General features: G+C 45.0%; 1 protein-coding gene across 3 annotated transcripts; it reads left to right on the forward strand.

The window, feature by feature from the left end:
• Window positions 1–475: 475 nt before the first annotated feature.
• On the forward strand, window positions 476–17,526 carry LOC135264702 (phosphatidylinositol 4-phosphate 5-kinase type-1 alpha-like). Of its 3 annotated transcripts, XM_064353497.1 has the most exons (17): window positions 476–623; window positions 1,247–1,400; window positions 7,987–8,021; window positions 8,376–8,465; window positions 8,980–9,110; window positions 9,322–9,439; window positions 9,663–9,815; window positions 10,234–10,533; window positions 12,257–12,483; window positions 12,601–12,684; window positions 12,927–12,975; window positions 13,069–13,153; window positions 13,268–13,429; window positions 14,376–14,511; window positions 14,675–14,737; window positions 15,053–15,156; window positions 16,285–17,526. In XM_064353497.1, the coding sequence occupies exons 2-16, from the start codon at window positions 1,355–1,357 to the stop codon at window positions 15,132–15,134; spliced, it is 1,761 nt and encodes a 586-aa protein (XP_064209567.1). In that variant the 5' UTR covers window positions 476–623; window positions 1,247–1,354; the 3' UTR covers window positions 15,135–15,156; window positions 16,285–17,526. The 3 variants fall into 3 exon arrangements, 2 of the variants coding, with proteins under 2 accessions (XP_064209567.1, XP_064209559.1); XM_064353489.1 differs by lacking the exons at window positions 476–623; window positions 1,247–1,400 and adding an exon at window positions 4,326–4,656; XR_010332783.1 differs by lacking the exons at window positions 476–623; window positions 1,247–1,400; window positions 16,285–17,526 and adding an exon at window positions 4,318–4,656 and having other exon boundaries at window positions 14,640–14,737.
• Window positions 17,527–19,656: the final 2,130 nt, after the last annotated feature.

Raw genomic sequence — 19,656 nt, forward strand, 5'->3', positions numbered from 1 at the left:
CATGGTGGCTTGTCCATATGCAGTTGCAAGACAGACTTTTCAACATTTACAAGGCTGTGATTATGATCTGGTTGATGGGAAGCTAGACTACCACAATTAATGGTGACCCACTCTCACGATCACAGGAAGTAGGCTAGCTATCTGCAGGTTAGTACTCAGTACACGGAACACTCAGTAAGGCCTTGCGTTCTGTTGAGTGATCTTACAAAACTGGAGCTATGGTGCTATCATATTATTAGGATAGAATGTTGTGGTGATTTCATATTATTAGGATAGAAAGTTATGCCCCCAGGTTATGGGGCATGACACCTATATGTAGTTTAGAAATGATTTGTTGATGTACATCTAGCGGTATATACTGTACATTACTGTGACTGAATGAGTGAGACTGAAACAGGCAGCGGTTGTGTGGTTGACTGCCTCATCTTGCGCATGCGTATTGTGACAGTAAACCTGACGATATTCTCGTGTAGATTTAAAAACATGTAGCTACCTAGCTATAATGATGCTAGCTAGCCCACACAGGACGTGAATTGTGGAATACAGTGAATGTTTTTTTTAAATGTGTACTCATCTGGACTTGGGTGCAGACCACCAGCAACAGCTGACTGGGAAATCAAAGTGTATTCTTCCCGTGGGAAAATTACAAACCATAAACCGTCGTTACCAGTTGGTTTGATAAATTAGTCTATACTGTTATTTATCTATATCTGCTGAGCTTGTTGGAACATTTATGAGCTAGCCTAGCTATTTATCGAGCTAGAGCTATTCTTGGTTATGCGCGTGTTGACATTATTAATTTATTCAGCTGGCTAGCTAGATCTAAGATACATCGATCCAAAATATGAACTTTATTTGCCAACCAGACCGATATCTTGATGAAGTGATCATTTTCAAGAAAATGGATGTAAGGTAGCAGGCTGGGTAGCTGTGTTTGTAACTTAATGGTTTAGTAGCTAGTTGGTTCATACTGTGAAGTTATCTTCACGTATTTTATTTAACATTCATTTGCGTCTGTTATATTCGCTATGGAATTGTGATGTTTATGTAGTGTTCCGCATGCAGTGTATAGTCTACAACTTGTGATAGGTTAGGCGGTTGTCGAACATTACTAGTCTAGATAATTTAGCTGTTTGTGATAACGTGTAGTGCTTATCTTTGGCTTATCTTACTCGAAATTATTTGGCGATGGTACATATAGTGCCCATGTACTCGTTTGGAACGTTTTTCTCAAACCTTACGAAAGACACCACAGAGAAGGGGTTAATCTAACCGGTGGGAGTGGACGTGCAGTAGGGTGCAGCCTGAATAGAATCAAGGCAGTAAGGAAAATCCAACGCCAAACGAAACCAAAATGGCGTCTGCCGGTCCAGCTGATTCGGTATCGATGGCTCCAACAGGTATGTTTCTCGCTGGCCAGATTTTTTTAGTTTAACACATTTATGAATATCTAAAAACAAATATGACATATTGTGTGAAATTGTGGAGGTATACAGGGAGCAAGCTAGTGGCTATTGACGTACACGTTTGTGTTCGCTAGCTAGCTAACTAAACTTTAAAATTGTTGGCATAGACTAGTAGAAGTTATACATCCGCCATCATGTGTTAGTGTGGTAGCTTATGTTAGCTTGTTGTTTCACTGTTGTGTGTCATATTGTGTCAACTACCTCTGTATGTGGAGTAATAGTTTTGGAGTTAACTAGCTACATTACTTGTATGAGTAAGCTAGCTAGCTAACTAAATGGCCAGTTAAAGGCAGTTGTGCTTGCACGTAGTCTGGAGATGGAAGTACTGTAATTTTCCATTGGCAAACAAGGTAACTTCGCTAGGTAGCTAGTTACTGATATCAACCCGCGTCAACATTCTGTTGGTTAGGCAAAGTGTGCTTGTTTGCCAGTTGTACTTGAAATATACACGAGTCCCGTTTTTGGTGTACAGGATAGCAATTAGCTAATTGGTAGTTTCGTTTTTAAATAGTGCTATTCAGCTAGCTGCTGTAAATCAAGTTGAGCTTGTCGATGTTTCTGGCATTGTGCAACTTGCTGGTTTCATTCCAGGTTTCCCAATTAGCCAGCCCTAGCTAATGTTGGACAAGTTCGGTTATCATCTAGTTACACAGTAATTTATTTATGACTAATGGAGTTGTTGATCAGCTGTTGAAGTTATTACTTATCAGTGAAATCTCGATCAAATTGTGGTCGGGTATGTTTGTGCCACCATATCAAAAAGTAAACAAATTTTGCGCAACTAGCTTCCCCCACCTGTTTTGTAAGATCACTAACTATTTAACCGCCACTTGTGTTATGGTCAATTCTGACCCATTTCCAAGTTGAGAAATGCCATATAGTTTGTTTTATTAGAACCATACTTCATGATATCCTCAAGAATAATTATATAAACAATACAAATACAGTGTTGTCCATTTTATTACATTTTAAGTCTATATAATTTTGTTGCCTCTGTTGTTATGGGCCAGATTTGACCCGGCAAAGAATTTTAGTTGTTGATGTCATGCAGCATAAAAAAGTTATGGGTAGTTCTGTTGATGAAATTTGACCGAAACAGGATTCTACATGGACTCTACCCCTCCCCACCCTCACTCCATATTTTGAGGTTGGGGTGTAGTGGGGTTGGGGGGTCTGATCCCCATTTCATTCTGCAGCAGCATCTGCATATTTCACATGCAAATTAGATTCACAACCCATGAGGTTCTTGATCATATTTTTGATTATGACAGTGAACGAGAGGAGAAAGTGTCTGGGATGGAGGATGATGTTGAGTATCATCCTGACCGAGATTAAGGGAGCTCTGATGAGGAAGAGGGCCCCCATGACAAACATGGAAGGGAGCCTTATGCTTGTTAATAGCTGGAAAGAGCTAGGTGAAACTGCTTGTGGGATGCCGAATCGGGCCAGGCAGCTTTTTGTGCTACTATGTCGCTGCAGACCATGTCGTGTCATTTCGAGAGGTAGGCTATTTCATTTTACCATCATGAAACAAGACCTGCTCACCATGTCAAGTTTGTTCTTTGGGATAAATGGGTGGAGCACTTGCCGCATATTTACAATCCAGGGCTTGAATGTACTGAAGCCTAAAGGAATGCCTGGTCCCTTTCAGAGGTTGTTGTCCTTTCAGGTTATGTATTTCAATCTAACCAGGAAAATACGGCATCAAAATCTGAATAGAAATCTCCAGCAATTTACTCTGGAAAAGACTACAAAATACTAAATGAAGTGTAGATGTTATGTTTTTGAATGAACAGTAAGTTTGTTATGAGGTAGACCTATGCATAGTAGATACTCATTGTATTGTAAGTGCTTTGTAATGTCAAAACCTGCTGGGTTAAGTTTGATCCCCTAACACAAAACTGGGTGTGTGCCAATTCTAACACTATAAGAATGTTACTTGGGGTTCCTCAGTCGCATATCTCATTTATAGTGCAATTCCAGTGAGGACCCCTACAATCGGGGACAAAAGCTGAAAGTGGGGTGCTCTTCTATTCGCCCATTGGCGGACTGGTTTTTGCCAGTCTTAAGGGCATCATAGTTACTGACTATGTTACATAGTTTTATGAGACGCACACACAAACGTAGACATGCACACACAGACATGCATATATATATTTTTTTATTTATTTATTGTTGCCTACATCTGACAAACACGTTTTATGTCAGTGTTTCATGCAAATCAAACATTGCAATCATTGATGTAAAATTTATGTTATTACTGTGTCCCAGAGACACATGAACAGGACTGTTGAGGGAATAGTAAAAAAAAAACTCCTACTTCAAGGGTTCCATAGCTGAAGGGTTATGAAAAAACCTCAGAACCTTTAAGAGATTGGTAGTAAATTATATTAATTATGAGCTTCCTGTCCATGTCTGCATTTCAAAGCATTTAATTTAAAGGGCACAATAAGCTCTCTTGCTCCTACCTTTTATAATTTGGCCCTGTTTCTACAGTACCTACCTATTTATGAAATGCACATGATGGAATAATTGAGTGTCTAGCCAATTCATTATGTGATAATCTCTTCTTAAATCCTTCCTCAGTCCTAAAACCTTGCACTTCCCTCAGGACTGTTTGGGTCTCTTACTGGTGCCCAGTATCTTTTTTTTTTCCTTTTAGTCACTGGTGAAAAATAACATGTCTGGTTGTTTTTGAGGGTGCAGTGTGATTCTGCAGCCCCAAATTAGGTTGATAAACAACACAGAGGATCAGGTGATGCATGCAGTTCTCCAGCTCTATATTTAAACCCATAAATGGGACTGGAACAGGGCGCGATACTCTGGTGGGTGAAAATGGAGAGGGTGGTGCCTCTGCATTATAAGTTTGGTAATTTAAATGAAAAATTTGCCAAACAGGTTGTTCGAAGTGCCTGTTAAGTAACACTGCCCTGTCTGGTAAAACAATGAGCCGCAGGGTACTTGAATAGCTTGTGATGGAATGGTGAGGTTTCCATGCCTACTGTCTGACATCTCTTTTTCTGTTGAGAAAATATCAAATCCCTGATTTCATGTTTTCAGCTCAAAACTCCCAGAATGATGTGGTGAGTGACCATTTTGCATGAGTGCTGTATCCATGATGTCTAACTTGACATGTCCTGCCCCACAGACCTGAGGACTCAGTTCTGGAGGAGAATAGCTTCTCGCAGAGGTACCTGCATGGTAGTGCTGTGCTGTGGTGTGTACGTGCTAGTATGTGTGTACGTGCGCAGTATGTGTGTATGCACGCAGTATGCGTGTGCGCGCAGTGTGTGAGTTATTAAGAGTCCTGCTGTAGAATGATCTCGACACTGCTTTACACATATGAGTTTATTTTTTTAGCTGAGCGTGGCCCTCTGCTGCTTCAGTGTGTGCCCTATGCTTTCCAGGGGTGTTGATGCATTTGTGATAGCTAGAGATGTTTTGAACAGGAAGCAGGAAACATTTCTGTACTTTTAACAGACGCACCAATGTCAGCATCCAAATTCATTATTAACCTCTTCAGAAACTTAAAGCTTTTGTCTTTATTTTTCTCCATGGAAATTCATTTACTACTCATTGATTTAGTGAATGATTTGGATCGTATGTTCATACAGCTATGATGTCTCACAGTATATCCCATGTCTTAAGGTATTTATTCATTGGTTCTATGCTGACTAGATTGTCGCTCTGAGTCTTTATTATCTTGATTTACAAAAACAAAAAACACCAGCTTTTGTAGTATTTGTACCAGCATATGTCCTGAAATAATTGTTGCTAGTGGTTACACGCCTGTAGTCCCATTCAAGTGGGTGTGACAGGCCTACATGATTTGGGCCACCTGAGATGGTCTTTCTGACAGACACCTGAGATGTTAACTGTAATGTGTGCATGGGGTCATTGGTCCTTTATGAGTAGGTGCTTCATCGGTTTGTCTCCTCTTGTTTTCTAGCATGGTTTGTCAGTCCTCTGCCAGCTAGTGGTCGCCATAGCTTCTTTGGCAAGCTCCTTCTCAAGCAATTATCCCATTTATACCACCACTTATAATCTAAGTTGATTAAATAATACAAGTTTAAATCCCTGCTGGTCACATAGAGACATTTTGGTGGCCCTATTTACGAGTATGTCGAGCGTCTGCTTTGGCCACTGCCGCATGTACTGTACAGGCCTCCTTCATTTCTCACACGGTCCCGTAGGGTCTGCTCAGTTTGTGTTAAGGCTGAAGGACAGGAGCACTGGTAGACGCTCTGGCCATCTGATCCTCCCTGTCCCACAGCCAAGCTCGTCACTGCCTCTTTCCGGCAGGGGCCTGCCTTCTCCCCTCGCTCTAGCCTCTTAGTCACTGCTCTGTTTTGGACACCAGATTCGCAGACTGAATTCGATACCGCTCCATTTCCTGCCCATTGAATTCTTTGGCAGATGTTCTGAGTGGACAGGCTTTTCGGTGCCAGCACTGGGGTGGCGCTTTCGTCCCTGACCTGCACCGTGGCTCCTCTGTTGCTGTTGTAGTTGGGAGAAGGGCCTCAGCTGTAGCGTTGGAGTGTTTACAGTGAGCCCGTGTTTGGCTTTGGCTGCAACAGGGACTCAGTGTTGGTTGCAGTTTCTCTAACCTACACTGGGATAGGTGTTTCCCCTTGTTTTCGTACGTGATGCTCAGTATGGTCAAAACAAGTTTGACAGGACTGTGGACTGACTGTGGAATGTTTACTCTGAGGCGTGGAAGAAACAGGATTGTTTACTTGCCGCGCATTTCCAATACATACACAGGAGGATGTATTACAGGAGAGAACTGCTTTGTCATATAACATGAAACATTTTATTGTTGATAATGCATTTGGTAGTTGCAATGCTTATTAAATGGTAAATGGACTGCATTTATGTAGCGGTTTTATCCAAAGTGCTTTACAATTGATGCCTCTCATTCACCCATTCACACTCTCACTCACACACCAATGGTGAAAGACTGCCATGCAAGGTACCAATCAGCTTGTTGGGAGCAATTAGGGGTAGGTGTCTTGCTCAGGGACACTTCGACATGCCCAGAGTGGGGGATCGAACCGGGAACCCTCCGACAGCCAGACAACCGCTCTTACCTCCTGAGCTATGTCGCCCTATTACTACTTACTGAGTTGTTTGTTAACGAAACAAGCTTGGTGCTCTGGCATGTGTGGTTGGAGTGAGGGACAGCTTACCTCTGCTGCTGCTGTGGTATGGGCCAAGCACTCTAGAACAGGGGTCCTCAATCTTATCCAGAAAGGGCCGGTGTGGGTGCAGGCTTTCATTCCAACCAAGCAGTTACACACCTGATTCCACTAATCAAGGTCCTTAGCAAAGACTCTAGTGGTTGATCAGCAGAATCAGGTGTGTAACTGCTTGGTTGGAATGAAAGCCTGCACCCACACCGGCCCTTTCTGGATAAGATTGAGGACCCCTGCTCTAGAATGTTGGGAGCAAGAACACAGCGTTGATTCACACTGGCGTTTTTCTGCATAGCGCAGCTTCATTTCTGTAACTCTAACTGTGATGAAGAGTGTTAGTTCGTGCTGAATTGCAAGCTGTGTTCTTTCCTGCCACAGAGGCTGATTCTGTTAGTCTTGTGAAATATCATTTTCCTGTCAGTCCATCCGCTGTGCATTTCATCAGCTGAACGTCAGCTGCTGTGCGCAAGACTGTTTAAATGACGAAGCAGGATTGAAATTTGCGATTAGTTCAGATGTTTGTTTTTTTATGTTTTGGATCAGCAAGAAAGGATGTTTCACCGTGACTGCTCCCACAGTTTTGGGTAAATGTTCGAAATATTTTTGTCAGAGTAGCATCTATTTCCAAATGCATATTAGCCTTTTTCATTCCAATAAAGCATTTAAGTTTTTCCAAAGCCATGACATTAAATACTGAAAGTTGAGATGTCATGTAATGACGTGCCACCTAATTTTAAGTAGGTGAAACCTCTCAGTTGAGAATTGGCACATCATTCACCTTTGGTGTTGAATGCACAGATGGGCTCTAGTATGCAAGCTAGTCTTTGTCAGCTGTTAAGTCAGATGTTTGAAAAGCTTGGTGCAGAATTTTAAGATTATTGACAAGTTGGCTATCTGTCACAATCCCGTTGTGCAACCCTGTGGGCCATCGTTGTGTCAGAAGTGTCTGCTGGTTTTTTTGGTGAGTTTCAGCACCAGTGAATCGTTTAAGCTGTTGAATGGCTACACATCCTGTTCTCAAGGTCTCACGCTGAGCAGACAGTGCGTCACTCCAGGACTGGAGTTTGACATCGCTGCTGTGGGCTGAAGGCATTTTAGGTGCTAACTGCGAAATACTTGTGTGATGTTTAGTCTCTTCCTTCTGCAGTGTCCCATTTTAAAAATCACATTTCAAAGCAGCTTTTACATTGACATGAGGGCCAAAAGGTAGTTTGTATACCGAAAAGCAAAAATAAGAGAATTTCTTTTAAATGTGGCGGTCTTTAAAGGAGGCCCTTTAAACCACAGTTTCTCATGTCTGTCTGTCTGTCTCTTTCTCACCGAAGGGTCCAGTGGAGCTCGAAAGGTTGGCTCGCCGGAGGTAAGCAAAGATGGACCTTTTAATGCTGTAATATTATTTATTTGTCGGCGGAGTATTTTATTTGGCATCATTCAACCCCAAGATTAATGACCACTGCGGTTGTCAGATTTCAAGCCGACTGCTATTTCTGTGAGTCACTGAGCAGAGTTTTGCATTTTAGCAGCCGGCTGGCTCCACTTTGGTTTAGTTGTACATGTGCATGGTAGAAATGCTTCAGTTTTAGCTGTATCAGTTTAACACGTAAAACATTTAGAGAATGTCATTAGTCCTCCCGCTATTTAAAAGTAGCATTTGCGGTTTTCTGTATCCCCATCCCCTCCGCCTCCCCGGACGACCCTGTATTGTTCCCCGTAGGCGGCCGGCTCCTCGGGCACCTCTCAGACCATGAAGAAGACCATCGGTCACCGGGGGGTTGACCCCACCGGAGAGACCACCTACAAGAAGGTCAGCATGTGTTCAGAGGTCAACGCGCTGTCAGAGTGTAGTGGCAAACCGTGACCCTTAAAATACCACAGGACTTAACACTGCAGCGAGAGACAGGATCTAATGAAGAGACGACAAGAGCCAAAGAAAAAGACCAACCGCACCGGGTGAAAATGAGCCTTTGAGCAGCACAGAGCTTAGTCCAGATTATGCTTGCTAAGGACCTCACATTTCAAATCTCGACAAGGAGCAAAAAAAAAAAAAAAAAAGAAAATCAGAAATACCACTGTAAAAATTTGAATGTATAATGATCAGCCACATAGAATTACAGTTTTGGATGAAGTGAGAACAGTTGAAATGGCTGGCCTCTGGTGATTCTAGTGCTCAGCTGATATTTGAAATCATCGCTGCAAGTAAAGCAATGAGTTTACAATAGACTGGCCAATAATAGCAGCCAATTAGAGCCCTCTACTGTACTATCTTTGCCCACTCACCCTGTGCCCTTATTTATCCTCTGTTGCCCCTTCTCCCACAGACAACTTCTTCTGCCCTGAAAGGTGCCATCCAGCTTGGCATCACTCACACGGTGGGGTCTCTGAGCCAGAAGGCCGAGCGGGACGTTCTCATGCAGGACTTTGTGGTGGTGGAGAGCATATTCTTCCCAAGGTCTGCGGGAAATGAGAATGTATTCTCACGCGCATGCGTTTCCTCCTCCCATTCAGCAGGGGGGGCATGACTTTCGAGTCTGTTGCCATTTGTTATTTTTTGGTTGCGTTGTGATTTTGGTTGTGATTGCCTTTTGTTTGCATCTGAAGTTTATCTTTGACTACAGTTCCCAGCCAGCACCTGCTTATGTTTTTTTGTGTCTCTCACGCAGTGAGGGCAGTAACCTGACGCCAGCGCACCACTACAGCGATTTCAGGTTCAAGACCTACGCCCCCATCGCTTTCCGCTATTTCCGAGAACTCTTTGGAATCCGGCCAGATGACTACCTGGTCAGTCTCAGCACTCACGCTCTTCAGTTTCTTTTACTCTCACATCTTATCAGAAATGGGAAGTACATTTGATGAAAATAATAACCAGAATGACATCAGAATGAACCACTGATCTTTAGTGTCTTCGGAATCATCGGTGTACGAATAGCTGCATCACTTGCATTTTTAAAAGAGGATGTTTATGAAATTTCTGTAATTGCCACTGTCATTGTTTGCATTGCAGTATTCCCTGTGTAATGAGTCCTTAATTGAGCTGTCGAACTCTGGTGCGAGTGGCTCCATCTTCTACGTCTCCAGCGATGATGAGTTTATCATCAAGACAGTGCAGCACAAGGAGGCCGAGTTCCTGCAGAAACTGCTGCCTGGATACTTCATGGTGAATAAGGGGCTTGTGTCTCAGCGACACAGCATCTCACAATATCTCTGTGTTCATCATGTTAAGGTCTAGCAGGCTATAACAGGCAAGACTTAGCCATGACTATGTGCAGTGTAGTCTGTAAGTATTAAGCAGTTTCTGTTGTATTGTCTCTACTCAATCACATTGGATTTGAAGTTAAGCAATGAATATGGGGACTGCTGTAAGTGCAGACTCTCAGGTTTAAGTACATTTGCATCCATATCCAGTGATCCATGTAGGAATTGCAGCCCTTTTAAGTACTTACGAACTGCACTGTAACTAGTTTGTGTAATGTACATGCAATTTTTGAGAACATTTGTTATTTTGGTGGACATATATGGTTCAGTCTGTTTTTGCAAAGGTAAAAAAAAAGGTCTAACCTGCTGTTCCTCTCTAGAACCTGAACCAAAACAAGCGCACACTCCTTCCCAAATTTTACGGGCTGTACTGCGTGCAAGCCGGAGGCAAGAACATCCGCATCGTGGTTATGAACAACCTGCTGCCCAGCGCGGTGCCGATGCACCTGAAGTACGACCTGAAGGGCTCCACCTACAAGCGGCGCGCGTCGCCCAAGGAGCGCGAGAAGAAAATCCCCACCTTCAAGGACCTGGACTTCATCCAGGACCTGCCCGAGGGCCTGCTGCTGGAGCCCGAGAACTACAACGCCCTGAGCAAGACCATCCAGAGGGACTGCCTGGTGCGTCTGACCCTCTCTGCGTCCCTCCCTCTCTGCCTGTCTCCCTCTGTGTGTCCCTCCCTCTCTGTATGTCTGTCTCTGTGTGTCCCTCTCTCTCTGTATGTCTGTCTCTGTGTGTCCCTCCCTCTCTGTATGTCTGTCTCTGTGTGTCCCTCCCTCTCTGTATGTCTGTCTCTGTGTGTCCCTCCCTCTCTGTATGTCTGTCTCTGTGTGTCCCTCCCTCTCTGTATGTCTGTCTCTGTGTGTCCCTCCCTCTCTGTATGTCTGTCTCTGTGTGTCCCTCCCTCTCTGTATGTCTGTCTCTGTGTGTCCCTCCCTCTCTGTATGTCTGTCTCTGTGTGTCCCTCCCTCTCTGTATGTCTGTCTCTGTGTGTCCCTCCCTCTCTGTATGTCTGTCTCTGTGTGTCCCTCCCTGTCATTATGTCTGTCTCTGTGTGTCCCTCCCTCTCTGTATGTCTGTCTCTGTGTGTCCTCCCTCTCTGTATGTCTGTCTCTGTGTGTCCCTCCCTCTCTGTATGTCTGTCTCTGTGTGTCCCTCCCTCTCTGTATGTCTGTCTCTGTGTGTCCCTCCCTCTGTATGTCTGTCTCTGTGTGTCCCTCCCTGTCATTATGTCTGTCTCTGTGTGTCCCTCCCTCTCTGTATGTCTGTCTCTGTGTGTCCCTCCCTGTCAGTATGTCTGTCTCTGTGTGTCCCTCCCTCTCTGTATGTCTGTCTCTGTGTGTCCCTCCCTGTCATTATGTCTGTCTCTGTGTGTCCCTCCCTCTCTGTATGTCTGTCTCTGTGTGTCCCTCCCTGTCATTATGTCTGTCTCTGTGTGTCCCTCCCTCTCTGTATGTCTGTCTCTGTGTGTCCCTCCCTGTCATTATGTCTGTCTCTGTGTGTCCCTCCCTCTCTGTATGTCTGTCTCTGTGTGTCCTCCCTCTCTGTATGTCTGTCTCTGTGTGTCCCTCCCTGTCATTATGTCTGTCTCTGTGTGTCCCTCCCTCTCTGTATGTCTGTCTCTGTGTGTCCCTCCCTCTCTGTATGTCTGTCTCTGTGTGTCCCTCCCTGTCAGTATGTCTGTCTCTGTGTGTCCCTCCCTCTCTGTATGTCTGTCTCTGTGTGTCCCTCCCTCTCTGTATGTCTGTCTCTGTGTGTCCCTCCCTGTCATTGTCTGTCTCTGTGTGTCCCTCCCTGTCATTATGTCTGTCTCTGTGTGTCCCTCCCTCTCTGTATGTCTGTCTCTGTGTGTCCCTCCCTCTCTGTCTGTCTCCCTCTGTGTGTCCCTCCCTCTCTGTATGTCTGTCTCTGTGTGTCCCTCCCTCTCTGTATGTCTGTCTCTGTGTGTCCCTCCCTCTCTGTATGTCTGTCTCTGTGTGTCCCTCCCTCTCTGTATGTCTGTCTCTGTGTGTCCCTCCCTCTCTGTATGTCTGTCTCTGTGTGTCCCTCCCTCTCATTATGTCTGTCTCTGTGTGTCCCTCCCTCTCTGTCTGTCTGTCTCTGTGGGTAGGCATGTGTGTTTGTGCTTGTGCATGTGTGTGCCTGCGCACCTGTGTGCGTGCGTGCATTTGTACGTGTGTGCGTGTGAGAAGAGGACCTCCTTAACAAATCCTCTTTAGACCGACCAAATATCTTGTCATCTAATAAGTCTTTATTTTCGCACCACTCATTTTCCCGTTTATATATGTATGTATATAAATATATATCACAGTTTGTGCTTATTTGTCCTTGCTGCGTCCCCAGCTGCTGCAGAGCTTCAAGATCATGGACTACAGCTTGCTGATGGGAATCCACAACCTGGACCAGGCGTGCCGCGAGCGTGCCAACGAGGGCGTGGGCACCGAGGCGGCCATGACGCCCGACCAGAGGAGGCCTCAGGCCCAGAAAGCCCTGTACAGCACCGCCATGGAGTCCATCCAGGGGGAGGCGCGGGGCAAGGGAGCGCTGGACTCCGAGCAGGACCAGGACCAGTGAGTCTGCTTTTTCGCCCCTCCCCTCCTCCGCTCGCGCTGGGGTCGGTGAGTCATCACTAGCGGTGTTCCTGCTGCCTTTGCCGATGACCTGCGATGATTTGTTTTTGTTAACAGCTTGGGCGGGATTCCAGCACGCAATGGCAAGGGCGATAGAATGCTGGTGTACATCGGCATCATCGACATCCTGCAGTCATACAGGTAACCGCTCGGTTTCAGCACTGTGGGATGGTTTGTGTGGGGAGGGGGCTTGAATAGAGGAATGCACATGTTAAACAGAAGAAAGTGGTTTGGAGACACTCGGTCTTTCCAACGGATTTTCTTAGCTGTTCTACTACTCAGTACAGGTGGCCCACAGGTTGTAGATCTGTGGAAGTGTACACCAAGTTAATTTGCTCTAGGACCATTTTCACCTCTTCATTGCAACCCCTTTGTGCTTCAAGGTTCGTAAAGAAGTTGGAGCACTCGTGGAAGGCCCTGGTTCACGATGGGGTAAGTGTGCTTTGTGCTTTACATTTGTGTCCAAACTGAATTCGCAGTCCTGGTGTTAATCCCATGTTACACACGGCCTTCTGCTGTCCTTAGGACACGGTGTCAGTGCACAGGCCCGGATTCTATGCAGACCGCTTCCAGCAGTTCATGTGCAGCACGGTCTTTAAGAAGATCCCACGTGAGTGAACTGGGTGCTCGTTTGAAGAGTTTGGACCCTCCCGCGCACGTCTCTCTCCCGCGTGTTCGTGCACCGTCTGTAACGCGTGGCTCACCCGCCCTTTCCTTCCCTCAGTGAAGTCCTCCCCCTCTAAGAAGAGCCGGGGCGGGGGTCAGGGCGGCCCTCGGAGGACCGGCACGGCCGCGGGGCCGCAGCCCCAAGCTGCCGGGATGCTGGCGGAGCCCCGGCTGGTCTACCACTCCCACTTCACCCAGGCCGAGGCGGAGGGGGAGAGCGGTGAGTGAGGGGGGGGGGGGGGGGCGCTGACTGCAGAGAGGCTGCAAAGATAACGTATGCTGGGGGAAGAGGGAGGATGTGGGGGGGCTGAGAAGGGTTGTGCAGTGGGAAGGTAAGGAAGTGACAGGGTTAAAGGGCAGGTGAGGCCATGAAAGGCGCCATCGGGCGTGTCTTGCATCACGTTTATCCAGACCATCACAGTTAGCTGGATATTATTTAAGGGAGGATTTCATCTAAAAAAGAAAATGGGCCATGTTTTTATAGCCTTAAGAACAGTTGGTGCCATTTTTTTTCCATATGAAAATACCTAAAATGTAGATGAGAACCGAAGTGCTGTACATTGGCTCTAGATGCGTCTCGGAGAACAAAAACCAGTTGAAATCCTGAAGGCTTTCTGGGTGATTCAGATATTACTCAGAGTATTTGAATATAATCTTCTTTGTGCAGACCAGTCATGTAGGGTTTGGAAAAAGTATGCTACCATCCCTGTTAGAATTCAGTGGCTGTCGAACTTAGTCACAGTATTTAACTACTTGCACTACACGTTTTGCCAAAGGGAATGTTTTTGGTGCACGGTAAATGTTTGTCTGACTGGTTCCACCGTGTGTTAGTCAGCAGTCGGTTATTACCGTTGGTTGGGCACTCCCACACAGATTCAGCCAGAGCAGGAAGAGCAGGACACACAGGCATTCATCACAGACAAGAATAATCGAGTGTCAATAAGAGTTTGAACATCATCTGATTTTGGAGCAATGAAGTTTAAAATTATGACTGTGTTTGCAGAACAAAATGCATTTTTTGCATGCAGCTTTTAATGTCAGTAACTACAAACATGTTTGAGCCCAGTGCTAAAATTACCTAGGTGGTCCTGCATAAGAAATTCATTGGCCTTTCAGCATTTCAGCACAAGTGTGCCATTTTGTGTCCTTTTTTTCTTTCTGTACAGGTATGCAGTCGGGCCGTCCAGATCTTCTTCCAAGGACTCCTCCCCTGGAAGGTGTCACCAGCGACTCTGTGGAAACCACACTCTCCACCTCCTCCCTGGGAAGCACAGGCCCCGCCTCCACCTCTCCCCCCCTCAGGTTTGTCTCCATCGCTCCATCTTCCACATCTCTCCTCTCCCTGCCTGCCTTTATCTGCCCATCCTCCTTGCCTGTCTCTCGCTCCATGAGTCTGTCCTCTCTTCTTCTCTTTCCCTATCACTCCGTAGGTGTATTGCCCCTCACGTCAAACGTCTTTCTACAGGGCAGTAGGAGTGGAGGTGCACAAGTCAGCCAGCACAGATCAAGAACACAGCACCCCCCACAGGTAGGAGACTGACTTGCACACAATCAAAATGTTTCACCACTGCTGTGTAGGTGTAGAACCCAGAGGATTAGTGTGTGTAGCTTTGAGTCAACCTCTGCTATGGTAATAATTTGTAATTTGCTATTTTTGCAGAATTGTAGATGGTAGCTGTTCCTTATAATAATCGGAGCATTTTGAAAAATGCCCAATCAAGCAAAATCTAGGGTTTGAGTTTATAACCCCCAGTAGAGGTTTTTCATTGACTGTAGTTGTAGTTGTACCCAAACTGTACTGACAAGGAGCTGATAAGTGCCTGCTCCTCCATCTGTCCCTCAGCGTTGAAGCTACCTCTGAAGAGCTCTCAAACAGCGATGATGCCGCTTCACTCAAAGGCAATGTTCCTGAGACCAACATGTGACCGAGTGCTTCGTTGTTAACCAGTAAGTTTGGACTTAAAGCTTTTTTTTTTTTTTTTTTTTTTTTTTTTTTAAACTTGGGTCTCAGTTCACAGTTGACTTCATGGTGAAAGAAATATCTGATGTGCATTGCATTTGGAAAGGCAGCAGTGCCAAAAATCTTAAAGTTCATCTCGTCAAGGTTGTATTAGAGCTGTTGACATGGGAAAAATTGTAGCGTAGATGGGAAAACTGTTTAGACTGATAGAATGAACGTGTCAACGTGTAAATTTGATTCATTAAAATTTGACGTGTTGACGCATTCATTTTCGATGTGATAAAACTTCATGTGTTGTATAGCTTGATCTTATGAATGTAATAGAATGCGTCAGCTCTTTCTGGACACTTATGTTAAGGGCTACATCACAAACTCATGAATATAACAGATTGCATCAACACATGCCTTGATGCAATATGCTAATCTACACACAGTTCCTGCATTGCTATTGGCTGAGGTTCTTTTAAGCGTGTTGAGGCAAGCAATAATGCCTTCATGACACCAGGTCAAAAATAACCATGATGAGATGTATTTTTGAAGACGTTTTTGGCTCGAGAGTTTGCTTTCCGCAGTTGCACAACCGGCTGACTCCAAGTCGACCACCACGTCTGAAAACAATGAGTCAACAGAAAATGTATTCAATGAATTTAAGTGAAAAGCCAAAGATGAGCTTGCTAGTTGACATACTTTGATATGTTATGTTCATTTCATTTATTGCCTGTAATTTTGTGGGAACACTATATGGAAATAAGTGTAATGTTGTAATGTCACTTAAAATACAAAGCACATTAAAATATTTCATTTCATGAAATTTTTGGCAGGCATATATTGTATTAAGGCTCACTAACAGTCCTACCTCTTATCAGTCGGTAGGTCTTCCCTTTGCCTCTATTCTGTGTTTGTCTTCCTTGCTAATCCTGCGTGTGTTACTTCCACTTTTATTATTCATTTTTATAGTTCTGCCACACCTTGTTCAAGTACTGAACTGAATGTCTGAGTCAGTATTTTATTTCGGTTATTTTGTAGTAATATTCTGTCTTTGCTAAATAAAATGTTACACTGTTGCATGTTATATACGCTTTATCTTGCTGACTTGCCTCCTGTGTCTCTTACAGCAAACACAAAGAAAAAGAGAACTGGTCATGTAAAGGGAGAAATCCCAGAGAGTGAAGATTGAATGGAGGGTGAGAGAACTTGCAGGAAAAAGGCCCCTTCCTCTTTTTCTCAAGGGAGTTTATTTGGGGAAGCGCTCCTGAATGGACAGTGGGGGAACATGGAAGAATGGAGTGCGTGTGCTTAACAGGAGGAGGTTGGGCTATCTCCGGGCTAGTCTTGCCCAACACGGGTGTTGCTGCTAGTAAATCCAACTGCGACTACATTACAGGTGCTGTGTTACCGAACTGACTTCAGATGTCCGATTCCCAGTGTCACAACGGCCCCGTGGCCTCAAACAGGGCCACGCGCTGTTAAGAAAGTGAGTACAAGCTGCCCTGTCCCAGCCACAGGATGGATACGGACTCTGTATGAGAATTGAGTCTTTGGTTGACAGATGGGAAGTAGAGGTCATGGTTCTGGACCTCTCCCATTGCAGGGTGAAAGAAAGCTGTGTGGCAGGGGGAATACCCTGGTCCTCAGCAGTGTGCTTTACCGCTGGACTTTCTGTGGAGCGCTTACACTTAAAGGGGAATCACGTGTGTTCAAAAAAATAAAGAAAGGTCTTTGATGGTTTAAAAAAAAAAGACTGAATTGACTGGCATAAGAAACAAATTGGCAATTATTTTTAAGAAAGTGAAATGCAACTACGAATAATGTCTTGCTCCCATGTTTCAATTATGTATAGTTGGTCATGTCTGTGTAAGGACTGCTGTTGTTCTTTTTTGTATTTGATTGTACTGTCCCTGTACTATTCCTGCTCTATAATGTCACACTGGTACAGTGTGGTAGGCTACAATACTGCCCACTGCTCACGGTGAACTGTGCTTAGGAAATGGGACAGTTTGGCTGGAATTAGTCATTCTCTACTCAGACTTTATGACAGTAAGATTTCCTAGATGTTCTCATGGCATCGCCTTCCATTGAAACAAGGTGTATTTTTTTTCTGGGATGTTTAATTTTACATTGTCATTATGATTTGTTTTGCATTGTCTTATTGCTACTCTTTTTTTTTTTTTTTTTCCTCTCCAAATAATGCTTTTTTAAACGGACTGAATGAAATGAGGCCAGCGTAGTCTAGTGTGCGAGCGGCGCAGCTCTGCTTTCCTGTTCGTGTCTTTACTCTGCAGTTTGCCTCTTGCCTCACCCCATGTGGCAGTGGGGGGAACACAGAGGCTGAAATGAAGCGACAAACCAAAGCGTCACTGACCTTTTCATTTCCTGGACATTGATATACTGACCTGTGGTGCCTGGTGTGTAGAGCTTTGGTGGAACAGGAGCATCAGTGTGGCCGAGACGGACCGGTGCAGTGCGTGCTTTTGTCTGTCTTCATTCGTGTAAACCGTGCCTTGTGTGTGTGTGTGTGTGTGTGTGTGTGTGTGTGTGTGGTGTGTGTGTGTGTTGTGTCTGTGTGGTCGTGTCTGTGTCTGTGTCTGTGTCTGTGTCTGTGTCTGTCCTTTCGGAGTAGTCAGTCGACTCGAATGGCTCGCCTGCCCGTGCTCATTCAGATCCCCGTCCGTCTGAGTGTTGGCTGTGTTGGAGCCCTGCTGGCTGCTCCTGCTCCCAATGCCGGTTCACAGGGACGGGGCAGCTGAGGAGCAGAGATTTTCATACGGTGCGGTTGGAGCGTACGCACCACTGCACCGCCCATGTAGGGGAACGTGAGGATCGTTATGCACGTGGACCCTAAAGTGCTTACGTTGGCATCACTGCCTTTCCCCCCCCCACTTTTCATTTTTGCCACCGCAGTGTCTTCTGTCGACAGTACATTCAGTCAGTATAGCTAGAGATCTTCAAATGGACCAACTAATCTCCGCTCTAATGTGGGGGGAAATGTTTTTAAATGATGGTTTTATGTCATTTTTTGGGGATTTTTTTTGTGTGATCAATCTTGTAAATTGCTGCCCTCCTCTTTAAGCAGTCGACGCAATACTGCCTGACGTGTTACCCCAATATTAAAGTAGTGGTCAATGGGTGTGAATAAAACTGGTAGTGATGCTATCTGTGCTTCCATTGGGAGATGAACAAAAATGAGGGTTAGGGTTAGGAGAACGTTTGAGAGTTCCTGCAGCATCTGCGTTTGAGTCCAGGGGTTTCACGGACGTGCAGGCCGGAGCTTAAGAAGGGAGTGCTCCACGCCGCTCCACACGGAGCACGCACTGCTGCGTAAAGTATGAGTGGACGGTGAAGGTGAAGACCGGCCTTGAATTGTGCTTGCGCCGGTGAACTGGGCAGGGGTTTTGTACAAAGGGGCTGGCTGAGTCAACGCACTGTGTGTTTGTTCCATGTATGAACAGGACCATGTACAGGATATTACATTTAACAGTGCAAAGCTGGATCTGCACACAGTAGACATGCAGTCTATTCAATATGAATGCTTTTGAAGCAGGAGCACAGTAGAGGGAGGTAAAGCATCCCGCAATGTGTTCACATTTTCTGTGCGTTTTGAGATCAATGTGCAAGTTACAAATCCTTGGAGAATATTACTATGTCCATAATGAATTCATATTGCTTAATAGTTGAGGCACGTGTGGCTTCCTTCTAGCCTCAAAACCATGAGCTGCACATTACCGGTTCAGCACCTGAGTTGTAATATGGACTATGTTTATTTCTACGTGGGCTGTGTGGTTTCAAACCTGAAATGTCAGACAACTTCTAGCAAGGGCATCAGACATATTTGGAAATGCCTTTGAAGTCTGTGCAATGAAGTCACGGTTTCTCTGGGACTGACGGGGCTTAAAAATGCATGTTATAACTTTGAGGTGCACACGAAGGCCTGGGATCAGCCTGGTAAATTTACCAGGAAACAATTGCGCCTGCGGCTTTCTGTTGCATTGTTTCCAATTATTTTACATTATGCATTTATTCTTGCTGCTTATTCTTTCTCCCGGCTAATAAGGTTTCAGTTGTCTGCTGTTTAAGGTCTGGAGATGGCTGTGATATGGGCAGTCTCGGCATATTCATTACTTTTCAGGCTGACGATGAGAGACTGCATCCTATGAAACATTTCATTTCCCTCTCTGTAGATGTGTGTTGTCAGCTCTAGCAGGTGCTCTATGAAGCATTTATTTCTGACATATGAATTCTACAAGCAGTTAAGGGGGGGCTATTGATAACCAAATGCAGTCATTAAAGAAAGTATAGACTTGGGCAACTCATTGGCTTGTTCTGGTATATGTGTGTGCCACAGTGCTAGCTCATTTTTACAATATTTTTATTAAATCATTTCTGCTGTAATCATTTCTACCCCCATGTATCGACATTTTAAAAAGTGCGGGACCCAGGATTCCCAGTGTTCATTGCCAAAGGCACCTGTCATAATCTATCATTTCACC

This window comes from Anguilla rostrata, chromosome 1 (assembly GCF_018555375.3).
Source record: "Anguilla rostrata isolate EN2019 chromosome 1, ASM1855537v3, whole genome shotgun sequence".
NCBI lineage: Eukaryota > Metazoa > Chordata > Actinopteri > Anguilliformes > Anguillidae > Anguilla > Anguilla rostrata.